Source organism: Gossypium hirsutum, chromosome D11 (assembly GCF_007990345.1).
Source record: "Gossypium hirsutum isolate 1008001.06 chromosome D11, Gossypium_hirsutum_v2.1, whole genome shotgun sequence".
Lineage (NCBI taxonomy): Eukaryota > Viridiplantae > Streptophyta > Magnoliopsida > Malvales > Malvaceae > Gossypium > Gossypium hirsutum.
The window spans coordinates 28,551,433-28,565,041 of NC_053447.1; the positions used below are offsets into that span (position 1 = coordinate 28,551,433).

Here is a 13,609-nt window from a genome sequence, read left to right on the forward strand (position 1 = left end):
GCCATTTTTTTGACTACCTTCCTGCTTTATTTTTCCTCCCTTGCAGTTCATCCTAAGCAATTTTCATATGTTAATTTTTTATTATTCTTATTTTATACTTATTCAAATTTAGATTATAATTAAAGCCGATGAAGATAATCCTACATGGATGATTTAATTTCACACCAACATTTTGAAATTTTACCCTACTTTCTTTTAACATTTATATCTCCAAAACTCATCTTCATTAATTATTTTTGTATATTCGAATGAATAATAAATATTTTAAATAGTTAGATTGCATGGAATGTAGACATGATCATAGATTAGATTGAGTCATGTTTGGGTCGAATCGATATAAAATTTTAAGTCCGTTTTTTAAGTTTAGATCTAGTTCAAAAATGGCCTTAAAATTCTACCAAGTCTAGCCCAAATTAAAAATTTTAAACCCGATCGCCCATATTAATTTTTTTAGACTATTTTTATATAAAAATAAATTTTAAAAAATATAATACAGTAAATACAATAAAAAAATTAAAATAAATGTTTCTCAACAAATTGAAAATACATTTAAAAAAAGTTTTTATACTTAAATAACACTAACATAGTTGCAACTTAGCAAGCAAATGCCTCTAAAATAGTAGCAAACTTAACAATAAAACAAGAGCTATACAATATCAATATAATAACAATAAAATAGAAGTAATATAATAATGAAATTGTAGCAAATAAGCAAAACAGTTTATTCGGGCCAGGCCTAAGACCAAAAAATCTACCCAAGGCCCAACCCATTTAAGAAACAGGTCTTATTTTTTTGTCTAAGCTCATTTTTCATACTTATATTTTTGTCCAAACCCTCTCACTTTTTAGGCAGGCCTTTGAACTTGAGTGAGTAGCTCGATCTATAATCAAGTCTAGTAAAATGTACTAAAACTCATTTTTTTAAAATATTCATTTATTTAATATTATGTCTAATCTACAAAATATAAGTCATCCCATAAAAAAGGGGAAATTATTAGTATAGGTATGATTATAAAATTATAATAAATTAAATAATTATTAAAAAAAGATTGTTACTTTATGGAACCAAATAATCACCAAAATTAATTAGGGGTTGAAATAGAAGTGTCAATCAGACGCCAATTATAGAGCGTAGTCATAATTTGAATCATATAAATAAGAAAGATTGATTTTAGAGTTTGATGTCTTTACATAAATTCTTTTGGTAAACTTGTTTTTAAGTTCTTCCCATAAACACCCCATCGGCCTAAGTACTAAAATTTTATATCCCTCGTCTTTTCATAATTTACTTTCTCTTACAACAATTAACTAATTATTTCATACCCAAATTTTATAAAATTATTACAAAATTCATATATTATTACCAACACATTCATGTATATATCCTAATTATATAATTAGCTAATTTCACATCCTAATCTATCATGTATTCTTTTTCAATGTAAAGCATTCATTGTGAAAGGTACTTAGAGAAAGATCTTATTTTCTTCTTTTGTTTATTATTAATTTTTTTAAAAATTTTAAAATTTTACTTGCAATAAATTGATTTAAATTGATTTATAATATCAATAATAAAATAATAAAATTATAATTATAATATATTTTAATTGATACATACAATTAAATTTGTGCATTGTCAAATAAAAAAATCAATTATTATCATATATATATGTATGATATATAATTAAACAGAATAATATTCGATACTAATAGCGCCTTAGGCATCACATTCAACAGTGCATTTCGTGTTGGAAAAATTGTAATTTATGGGAAATTTGAGGTATATTCTCAATAGGCAAAGGTGGAGAGTTGAATTATAAAATTATGATTTCATATTCTACTTCATGAGGCCTTTACAACGGTATATTATATGCTCAAAATGGTTGAGTGATGAATGATAAATTGATGCTCAAAATAAGCTACTTGGAAATATTTGTTGAGGAAAAGAAAAGCTTAGATCCCACATTAGTTAAATACTAAGTGTGAGATGTGTATATATATGAGAACCCTCTTAAAAGGTGATTTAATGACTAAATTTGGAACACTACCTCGTGCACAGACCTGTCGAGATTGGGGTGCACCCACACGACGTGGGAGACATAAAATGTTTGGACCGGTCGAGCCCAAAATGGGCCATCCTGTGGATATTTTAGCCTAACATAAAAATTATTTTTCCTCAGCAGACATACAGAATCTGTTTATAAAAGGACATTTATCTTATTTGATTCCAATGATTTATTGGCTCCTTTAATGGCAACTATTGTGGAAATTTCCAAAATTCCATCATACTAAATGCCTATAAAAGGCTATGAATTCTGATGAATTTTTCCACACTCATACTCTCTCACACTGAATTTATTTTGCTCTCAAATTTCTTCTTTTCCTCTCTATATTTTTCCACATTCTGGTGATAGAAAAAGGCAACATTTGTTCGTTGATCACTGCAGAGATGCTACTGTTTTGATCATTGTGTTGTTGTATCCTGGGAGACATTCGACCAATATTTCTCCAAGTATCGTACGAGCGGCTAAATCTGTCTTAAGGAAACTGTGTTAAACAAACCTCAATGTTTAATAAATCTCTATTCTTCTTTTCAATTTCAACTTTTTGTTACGATTTTTATTGGTTCACGTATTTGACAATTTAAATATAAATTATTCTATTTAAATTTTATTTTATATATATAAATAATATAAATAATTGTTTATTTATATTTACATATTTTGTTCGCTAACGTGTTTTGTCCAACAATCTTAAGATAGATTATTTTATTTTGCAATTCTCTAATCCGAGGCGAACGAGACAGCAAGTAGAAAAATTTTGAAAATAAATTTTTAAATTAAAATAAAATCTATTTCGAGATTAATTTCCGCCGTTCTACAAATTTTATTTTTATTTCTAAACGAATATTAAAATTAAATAAAATCTGTTTCAAGATTTACTCCCATCATTTAACAGATTTTATTCGATTTTGTTTCTAAATTAAAAGTGAATAAAATTTGTTTCGGGATTTATTCCGGCCGTTCAATGAATTTTATTCCAATTTTGATTTTATTTCCAAAATGAGTATTAAAATTAAAATAAAATCCATTTTGAGATTTATTCCTATCATTCAACGGATTTTATCCTTTTTTTATTTTATTTCCAAATGAGAAATTAAAGTTAAATAAAATCTGTTTCGGGATTTATTCCCACTGTTCAACGGATTTTATTACATTTTGATTTTGTTGCCAAAACAAGAAATTAAAATTAAATAAAATCTATTCTGGATTTATTCCGGCCATTTAGCAAGATTTTATTCGATTTTATTTTGTTTCTAAATTAGAATTAAATTAAATAAAATCTGTTTCAGGATTTATTCCTGCCGTTTAACAAGATTTTATTCGATTTTATTTTGTTTCCAAATTAGAATTAAATTAAATAAAATTTGTTTCGAGATTTATTCCCGTCGTTTAACAAATTTTTTTTGATTTTATTTTGTTTCCAAATTAGAATTAAATTAAATAAAATTTGTTTCAGGATTTATTACTGTCGTTTAACAAGATTTTATTCGATATTGTTTTGTTTCCAAACAAAGACTTAATCAAATAATTCTATTTCGGGATTTATTCCCGTCATTTAACAGATTCTATTTTGATTTAATTATATAATTTTGTTTCGTGATTTAATCCTGTCGTTTAACAAATTTGATTTTGATTTTGTTTTAGAATTTTAATTCTACCGTTTAACAAATTAAAGAGAAAATTTTTTGTTTGTGGTGGCCTTAATTGTGGCTTTAAATTATGAATTAAAAAAAATTTATCAACGGTGAATTAAAAAAGATAATATGAGAATGCATGTCTAGGATTGGCTCTTTGAAAGACTTGGTATTTAAACGTGCCGAGTGCACCGCCTCTCTTTTAGGGTTACCTACATAGTGCATTATTTTATTGTATTTTTATTAGACCGTATAAACTTTTGTTTCGGGTTTTATTAAATTCCTGCCGTCTAACAAAAGTTGATAAATTTTCTAATTTTGGTTTTGTTTCTTAACAGAAAAATGGAGACTTCAACCAATTCAATCAATTCGCAATCTGAAACTTTGGTTCAAACGCAATCTTCGATCCAAAACTCATTGTTGCCGGTGGTGGCTGTTGTAAGCCACAACGAGAAACCTGCAAAATTCTCACGACAGAACTTCAAGACTTGGCAACAGAAAATGTTGTTTTATTTTACTATGTTGAACTTGGACAAATTTTTGAAAGATGACCCTCCTACTATTAAAAAGGGTGAGGTAGATGAAGTTATCGTTTTCACTGCTGTTGAAGCTTAGAAACATTCTGATTTCCTATGCCAAAACTACATCCTAAGAATGTTGCTTCTTTTTCTATTTATATGCTTCAGTCATTTAATTTATGGCATAGTAGGCTCAGACATGTTAATTATGAAACTTTACATACATTAATTAACTTAGAGCACATTCATTCGTTTCACAATAATTATAATTATAAATGTAAAACATGTGTTGAGGCAAAAATTAACAAGGTCAAAACCACTTGATCTAATACATAGCAAAGCTTGTGACCTAAAGTTTGTTCAAATGACAGGAAGGAATACATATTTTTATTACCTTCATTGCTACGTATATTTGCTTAAAAGCAAAGACGAAACAAGAAGTTGAAAACCAACTTAATAAAAAGATCAAGTGATCGTGGTGGTGGATATGTTGAATCATTTGAATACTGTACACAACATGACATTATTCATAAAGTAACAACACCATACTTTCCTCCAATAAAGTAACCGAGCAGAAAAATTAGACTCTAAAGAAAAAGATGAACGCACTACTAAAAAGCTCTGGGTTATCACATGAAATGTGGTAGGAGCGTTTCTATGAGTTAATTACCTTTTAAATAAGGTGTCTGTGACAGCCCTAATGTGACCCTAGTCGGAAAGTGGTTTCGGGACCACAAGACCGAGTCGTAAAAAAATAATTAATTGCTATATTCTGTGCTTATTATGTGTGAACATGAGTATGTGGAAGTTTCATTCCCTAATTTTACCAATTGCATGAGAAAATTGTTAATAGGGATCGATTTGAGACATGGAGAAAATATGATAGTCCAATTTAAAATGGTCTATTAGTGCATGTACCAAAAAGAGTGGACTTGCATGTCAAATAGACCATTTTTGAATGTGAATGGCCGGCCAACACAAGCATGCATTATGGTGTTCCCTTGTCTCCATTTTTTATATTTGGTGGGAATTATGTATAATAAATTTATATTAGTAAGTGGTGATAAAAACAAAGTTCCTTCATCTTTTCTATCATCTTGCCGAAACCATAAGGAAAAAAAAAGAAAAAAAAAATGGAAGCTAGGACATTCGGCCAAGTGAGTTTATAGATTAAGGTATGATATCATGTGGTTCTTTTGGCATTTTTTTTGTGAAGTTGAGTTGTTTTGATGCTCATAACATGACCCATGTGTTGATTTTTGAGTTGTGTTGCAAGAAACCTTTGGTTATGTTCTTATATGCCAAAGTGATGATGTTTTGTAGTATGTGATTTGAAATGGTTATAGATGAATATGAACTAAGAAACATGTATTATTGAGTAAGTAGAAGATAGAAAGGGGTTTAAATGGGAGGTTCAATTGATTTGTTTTGTCCTTGTATGAAAAGTGGTTCTTGGTTATGGCCGAATGAGTCATCCTAGATTAGTTGAAAAGAATGTTCATGTTATGAGGTAATTTGAATAATTGACCGAAACATGAAAGGAATAATGAAAGTTGTATTAAGTTTAATGTGCATACTTTAGTCTAAGTATTGAGGAGTATTCGGCTAAGATAGTTGAATGTGGGTGTTGCCGATTTTTAAATGTAGATTATGGGAGTGGCTATAATGGGCATTAAGATGTGGAACTTAGGAAATGTAGTTATATGTGGACTTACATGATGTTACAAATAGATGTGAAAATATGCTAGATTAGGGAAACTTGATTAAGTGTTCATGAGATGAAGTTAGGTGTTTAAATGATGTTATAGTTGACATTGTACATGTATACATGCATTTCGGCCATGGTTTTTGTTTGAATTTGAGATTTTGCAATGTGATTTTCCTAAATTGTCTATGAATTTTTGGTTGTTGATTTCATGGTAATGGTATATTGAATCCATGAAAATTTAGTAAGGTTGCATTCGGCAACTTGCTTGAAATTAAAAATTGATGTCTAAGCTTAGGTGATTTCGATGATGATATATGTGTATATACATAAGTATATTTAGTTGATTCGGCTTTGGTTGTTGCATGAGGTTATTAGCCGAATATACTAACATACATATACATGTGAAATTGGATTGTAAATATTTAGCAAGGTGGTTAAACTAGTTAAATTATTGATTTAGCTCAAGGAGCTAAAGGAGGTGAATCGAGCAAAGGCAAAGAAAAGGTTATCGAGTAGCCGAGTTGGAACCGTCTTACCCAACACGAGGTAAGTCATTAAGCATGTAGTTGGTATTATTTCAAATGGTCATAATGTGTATGTATTGATGCTGAATGGAATGAATAAATATACACATATATATATATGCATGTACGTATATGATGATGAAATTGTTGAATGAAAGAAAAGAGGTAAGATGTACTGAGTTGTTGATCTCGGCACTAAACGTGCGGGATAACCATTTATGACCATGAGATTGGCGCTAAGTGCGCGGGATTAAATTGTACAGCACTAAGTGTGCGATTCGACTATGTTGCACTAAGTGTGCGAAATGAATATGATGCACTAAGTGTGCGAATTGACCATGCGGCACTAAGTGTGCGAGTCTGACTATGTAGCACTAAGTGTGCGATTTGATTACGTGGCACTAAGTGTGCGAGTTGATTATATAGCACTGAGTGTGCGGGCTCAATATACATTCGTGAATCATTATGGACACTATGTGTGCGACACTATTGAGTCGATCGCGGACAGCGGATCGGGTAAGTGTCTTCAGTACATGGCTAATATGTGCTATGCTTATACTTGGTGTTGAGCTCGGTAAGTTGAACCTATGTGACAACTATACTTGAAGTCACGGACATAAAAATTTATCGTAGGATGGGTGAAAGGCCGTTTTGTTGTTTGATTGTAACGAAAATAAATTGATTTATGAAAATGCTTCAATGTCCTATTGATGAGTGTATGGATTGTGAATGCATGAATTGATATGAAATTGAATCGATAGGTTGGAGGAACTATGGCATGGAGTAAATTGTCTCATTCCATTTTGTTCCCTCTTGTGATAATGTTATTGATACATAGTAGTGCATTGCTTATGACTTACTGAGTTATAAACTCACCCGGTGTTTCCTTGTCACCCATTATAGGTTGCTTGGACTCATCTATTTTTGCGGGGTCGGGACGTCATCGAAGTCATCACACCGGATAGCAAGTTTTGGTACTTTCTTCTTAGTGTGCTTAGAAGATCATTTTGGCATGTATAAGCTAGTACGTTGTGTTTGAATTATGGCATGTAAACTTTAAGCCATGCGAAATTGGCACGAATGTTCGATTGAGTTGGATCAAGGGTAGGCATGAAATGGACCTAGTTACTTTCGTAACAGATGCTGGCAGCAGCAGTGTCATGATATTGAAAAATCACTAAAAATAGTAGGAGTGGAATTAATTGATGAATAAATTATGTAATCGAAGCTCGATGAGTCTGCTTTCATGAGGAAGTAACGAAAAGATCATATGGGCAGTATATTAAGAGATAATCAGATTTTTGTGGGACAGGGCCAGAACGGTTTCTGGATTCCCTGCTCCGACTTTGGAAATACATTATAAATTAACCAGAGATAATTAGGGGTCGTACCATATATGTACAGATTCCTCTCTGAGTCTAGTTTTCATAGAAACAAACGGCATCAGTATTGAAGCCCCGTGCAGGGAGATATCCAAGTCGTAATGGGCAAAGGTCAGTGTAGTCGACCCCTGCAACTTGGGGGACTTTGACTAATAAACTGTACTAATTGGCCCAACCAAAAATTCTAGAAAAAAATACATAGATGGGCACATGAGTCTAGTTTCTGGGAAAAATTACGAAACTGATTTTTGAGTTACGAAACTCAAGATATGATTTTTAAAACGACTAGTACACAGATTGGGCAGTGTCTGGAAAAATAAATTTTGTAAGGGGTTAAAGCCAGTTAACACCTCGTGTTCGACTCCGGTGTCGGTTTCGGGTTCGGGGTGTTACAGTGTCCCACAAGAAAAAGGATAAGACACCATATGATTTATGGAAATGTAGAAAACTATCCTGCAACCACTTGAAAGCGTGGGGTGTCTTGCTAGTGTAATGTATAATGGTAAGTCGAGACACATGCATCGTCAACATAATACTGTTAAACAACTAATCTTAAACGAAGCTATCTCTATTGATTTTGTAAAATCAAAAGGGTAACATTGCGAATCCCCTAATTAAAAGCTTAAATTGAGATCATGTTGATAAAACATCGAAAGAAATGAAACTAAAGCCCATGATCTAGGTTCAAAGGGACAACTTAATTAAATAGACCTTTTGAGGTCACTGTGGGGGTACTTATCCCAAGTTCGTTCCTATGATGTAAACAATGACTAAAAAGGGGAAAGGTTAAGTAATGCTTTTAATGACCATTGTGTGTTTCGGTGAGCCAAACAACATAAGTCACCTATGTAAGAGTGAAGTAAGGCCGCTTCGAGGAGACTATTGGGGCATAGTTCTCTCAAACTCTTGCACAACCAGAAGATGTTCGCGGGTATATGAACATACCCATGAGAACTAAAATCTTGCCAAGAAGGTAGTTGTGTGAGGTATATCATCGTTTACACAAAAGGCAGAATAGTTCAAGGACATCACGTCTACTGGTCAGCTAGTAAAGTAAATGTACTTTCACAAAGGAAGGTTTAATACCTATCCTATGCTACTATCGATTATAGATTTTATCACCACATCGAGTCAATGTTTTTTCAATAAAACTATCAATTTTCATTCATGTGGAGGATTGTTGGAAAAATTGTAATTTATGGGAACTTTGAGGTATATTCTCAATAGGTAAAGGTAGAGAGTTGAATCATAAAATTATGGTTTCATATTCTACTCCATGAGACTTTTACAACAGTATATCATATGCTCAAAATGGTTGAGTGATGAATGAGAAATTAATGCTCAAAGTAAGCTACTTGGAAATATTTGTTGAGGAAAAGAAAAGCTTAGATCCCACATTGGTTAAATATTAAGTGTGAGATGCGTATATATATGAGAACCCTCTTGAAGGGTGATTGAATGACTAAGCTTGGAACCCTGCCTTGTGTACAAGGGGGTGTAGGTCCAAACCCGTCGGGGTTAGAGTGCACCCACAAATAAAATCTCCTCAAATGACTAACTATCAATACTGGAGTATCTCGTAGTAATGAATATGCACGTGATTTGGGATAGAGTAATATTGTTTGTTATATCTATGTAAGACAAAAAAACTCCACCTTGGAACTTCTAATTGAGATATGAATACACTACACCGGTTGCACAAAAAAATGGGTTTTGCACCAATGTAAGTAAAGTCTGAAAAGAGTTTTATAAGATTAAAAAGGTCCGTTAAGCGCTTCATGGATATGTCATAATAGATCCGAACACTTGCCTCGGATTGACTTCCAAATCATAATTGCTCTAGTGAATAACTAAAGAAAAAAACAAATAGATAAAAAAATAGATATAGATAGATGAGAGATAGAAGAGAAAGAAACTAATTATAAGCGTCTCTCATAGGTTCACTAATTACTGACTATTGGCAGGTCTCTTTGTATGTGTTGTCCAGAAAGAGGAGGACTCAATGATTATTTGTTCGCCGAAACTAGAAGTAAAAATTTTGGTAGATAGGGATCCCGTAAAAACTTCTTTCGAGGAATGGGCTAGGCTAGGCCATTTCTCAAGAACAATAGCTAAGGGACCCAATACTACCACTAGGATCTGGAACCTACATGTCAATGCTCACGATTTCGATAGCCATACCAGTGATTTGGAGGAGATCTCTCGCAAAATATTTAGTGCCCATTTCGGCCAACTCTCCATCATCTTTCTTTGGCCCGCACGACGTGGGCGACGCGAAATGTCTGGATCAGTTGGGGACCAAAATGGGCCTACTGATATTTTAGCCCAACACGAAATTATTTTTTCTCAACAAACATACAAAATCTATTTATAAAAGGACATTTATCTTATTTGATTCCAATCAATTTGATTTAATTTTAATCAAATTGATTTATTGGCTCCTTTAATAGTAGCAGATTTTGTGGAAATTTCCAAAATTCCACCATACTAAATGCTTGTAAAAGGCTATGAATTCTGATGAATTTTTCCACACTCATAGTCTCTCACACCGAATTTATTTTACTCTCAAATTTCTTCTTTTCCTCTACATATTTTCCAACGTTCTAGTAATAGAAAAATGCAACGTTTATTCATTGATAACTGCAGAGGTGCTACTGTTTTGATCATTGTGTTGTTGTATCCTGGGAGACATTCGACCAACGTTTCTCCAAGTACCGTAGGAGCGGCCAAATCTGTCTTAAGGAAATTATGTTAAACAGGCCTCAACGTTTAGTAAATCTCTATTCTTCTTTTGGATTTCAACTTTTTGTTATGATTTTTTTTGTTCACGTATTTGACAATTTAAATATAAATTATTCTATTTATATTTTATTTTATTTTATATATAAATAATATAAATAATTATTTATTTATATTTATATATTTTGTTCGCTAATGTATTTTGTCCAACATTTTGCATATCGAAAGAAGGTGCACCGAAATCCGGTAGCTGTTTAGCATCAAACTATATATTCTTCTTCAAGTAGTCAGCGAATATATGCAAGAGATTCCTTTATTACAGCAACATGATTAAATTTGTTCATTTTTCTTGTGCTATTTAAAATTCAACTAAAATCATATTCAAATATAATTTATGCTGTGTTTGTTTACCTGTAAAACATTTTACGGAAAATATTTTCCTCCTTTTCCACTGTTTGTTTGGTGGAAAATGAACTCCCATTGTAAAAGCTTTTCCAAAACACGGGAAAAGAACTCTTCATTTTAGGAAAATGTCTTACCGTTTATCATTTGGTAAGACATTTTCCAAAGTTTTTCTCTTCAGCAGTAAATGTAACCCAAAGCCTCTTCCCCTTCCCCCTTCCTTCCCACCCTGATTTAGTGCTTGCCGCCAGCCAGCAATGGTTCCCAACACCAACCGCCGGCATTCATCTTTGATTTTCCTCCTTTCCGCCTTTCGTTGTCGAAATCTACACTGCACCAATCGACGATGGCGTTCATCTTCCTCTCTCGAAGGTATGAATGAAAAGGAAGAAATATGTGGTTGTTTTTTAGTAGCAACATGTTGTTTTGGCCCAATTGGTTGCTGGTTAATCCCTCTTTTTAATTTTTTATGGTTTTTGTTATTTACCATTTCATCTTCCTTGAACTGTGCAAGTTGGATTTTTTTTTGTGGTAATGAAATAATTCAGATATAGTAATGGTGGTGGTGGCCGAGACACAACTAATGAGAAAAAATTCAAAGTCTTTAAGTTCACACATTATTTGTTCAAATGGGATTAGTGGGAATGTCTTGTAGCCGTTCCCATTCTGTTAAACCTCAATCTAGAATATTTGATTCTACATCTATGGAGTGGTTCAAAGAGACTATATCAATCTATTTGGTATATTTGGATATTAATCCTCATGTGTCATAATAATTTTCATTTTCTTCCTCGGGGAAAGATAACTTCTGCCTCATTCATGTCAGCCTAATTCCTGATCTACTTACATGTCGCTTAGCTCAGGTACACTGCCTCCTGTGTACTTCTTGTGGTAGGTGATTTTTCATTAGAATCGTTTGGGGAATTACATCATTGTATTTTATCTTTCTGGAGTATTATTGTGTTGGCTCATTGTAGCACTTTTATGCATTTTTATTAGTTTTTAAATGTGTTGGCATGAACCTATGTAATCATTATCATCTTTGTGGGGTGCGGCATTATGTTGGCGCTTTACTTGCATAAGTTTTGCTGCAAACTGCTGTTGAACTTGTCGTATAAAACTTGGCATTGTATCTGTAGCATTCATATCATAGAAATATTTTGTGAACAATTGCATTTTCTCAGCTTTAGCCCTTGGGTTTGCTTGTGTTTTCTCCTATCTTACTGGATATCCTTTTGATTTCTTTGTTTTCTTGATCTGAGCTTTGTCCTAAATTGATGGTAAATACACCCTTTTGGTTGGTGACTTACAGCCATTATTGGATAATACAAAGATGAAACTTTCACAATTTTGTCACGTTGAGGTAAATTTGATTGCAAAATTTGGTTTGTATTCTTTTGGGTTAGTTTGGTCATCTTTACTAAGGATTGTGTTTATCCTTCTGGTTCTTCACAGGTTGCGAACATCCTAAATATTCATTATGTTCTGAACATTTGGCATATTCCTCTCTTACTTAGAGTATGTTCTATAGCAGTTCTTCCATTTGTCTGGAACTTAAAGATTCCTAGTCTCATTCTTTTATTTTCTTTATGATGATGTTACATATTGTATATTGCTTCAGAACCAAAATGCGCATCATTCAATTCTGAAACAGCTCAATTTGCTTAATTTAGTTTTTGGTTCAACATTTCATCATCCCTCTTTCTCTAAGTATCATCAGATAACTAAGTTTGTTATAAATTTTACTTTGTTATGGCTTAACTCTTTACTGCACAATACGGCTGGCCTAGGCAATCAATTTGGATTGAGGTACTAATTGTAGGAAGTTTTGATCAGTTTTACTAAGAGCTATAAAGTTCTGTTTCAGCATTGCCACACCTCCAGATTTAGAAGCTTGGACCAAGAGAGCAGAAATAATGAAGTGTTGTGATAAGGTTAAGAAATATGATAAGGTTAATAACTCATGGAGTGTTGTGAAGAGACTACCTGTGAGGGCGGACTCTTCCTACGGTTGGGGGCTGGCATTTAAAGCATGCGGAAACAATTTACTAGTAATAGGAGCTGGAGATCATGGAGGGCATGATGATGGAGTAATTGTTCTGCATTCTTGGAATCAAGATGAGGAAAACAGGGATGGACAAGAGTGGAATGTGCTTGCTGTCAAGGCACGGGCAGGTACTTTTGTGTATAATTGTGCGGTAATGGGCTGTTAATGAGAGTTGCCGCATCTTTAGTGCAAACATTGACATCTGGAAGACCAAGATAAACGATCATCTGATATAATCATTGCAATATATGTAAAAACAATTTAAAATATAAAAATTTATTAATATATATTAATATATGTAAAAACAACTTTTTCGAAAAATATTTTCAGGAAATCTGCCAAACAGCAGAAAATATTTTACACAGATTCAATCAAACACCAGAAAATATTTTCTAGTAAATCATTTTACAGAAAAGTAAAACATTTTCTAGAAATTATTTTACGGAAAATATTTTACTGGCAATCAAACGGACTCATTAATGTCAAATATAATTGATATTTTTAAATTTTTTATAGTTTGTAAATAAAATATTTTATTTGAAATTAAATTGTAACTGAAATAATATTTTTATACATAAATCGTTAACTTTCT

General features: G+C 32.4%; 1 protein-coding gene across 3 annotated transcripts; it reads left to right on the forward strand.

Annotated features, from left to right (window-relative positions):
• Positions 1–10,992: 10,992 nt before the first annotated feature.
• On the forward strand, positions 10,993–13,330 carry LOC107913290 (F-box/kelch-repeat protein At5g60570). Of its 3 annotated transcripts, XM_041104005.1 has the most exons (5): positions 10,993–11,342; positions 11,766–11,833; positions 12,283–12,333; positions 12,426–12,488; positions 12,838–13,278. In XM_041104005.1, exons 1-5 carry the CDS (start codon positions 11,228–11,230, stop codon positions 12,898–12,900), a joined length of 360 nt encoding a protein of 119 aa, XP_040959939.1. In that variant the 5' UTR covers positions 10,993–11,227; the 3' UTR covers positions 12,901–13,278. The 3 variants fall into 3 exon arrangements, with proteins under 3 accessions (XP_040959939.1, XP_040959940.1, XP_040959938.1); XM_041104006.1 differs by lacking the exon at positions 12,426–12,488 and having other exon boundaries at positions 11,000–11,342; positions 12,838–13,277; XM_041104004.1 differs by lacking the exons at positions 11,766–11,833; positions 12,283–12,333; positions 12,426–12,488 and having other exon boundaries at positions 11,014–11,342; positions 12,838–13,330.
• The last annotated feature ends 279 nt before the right edge of the window (positions 13,331–13,609 follow it).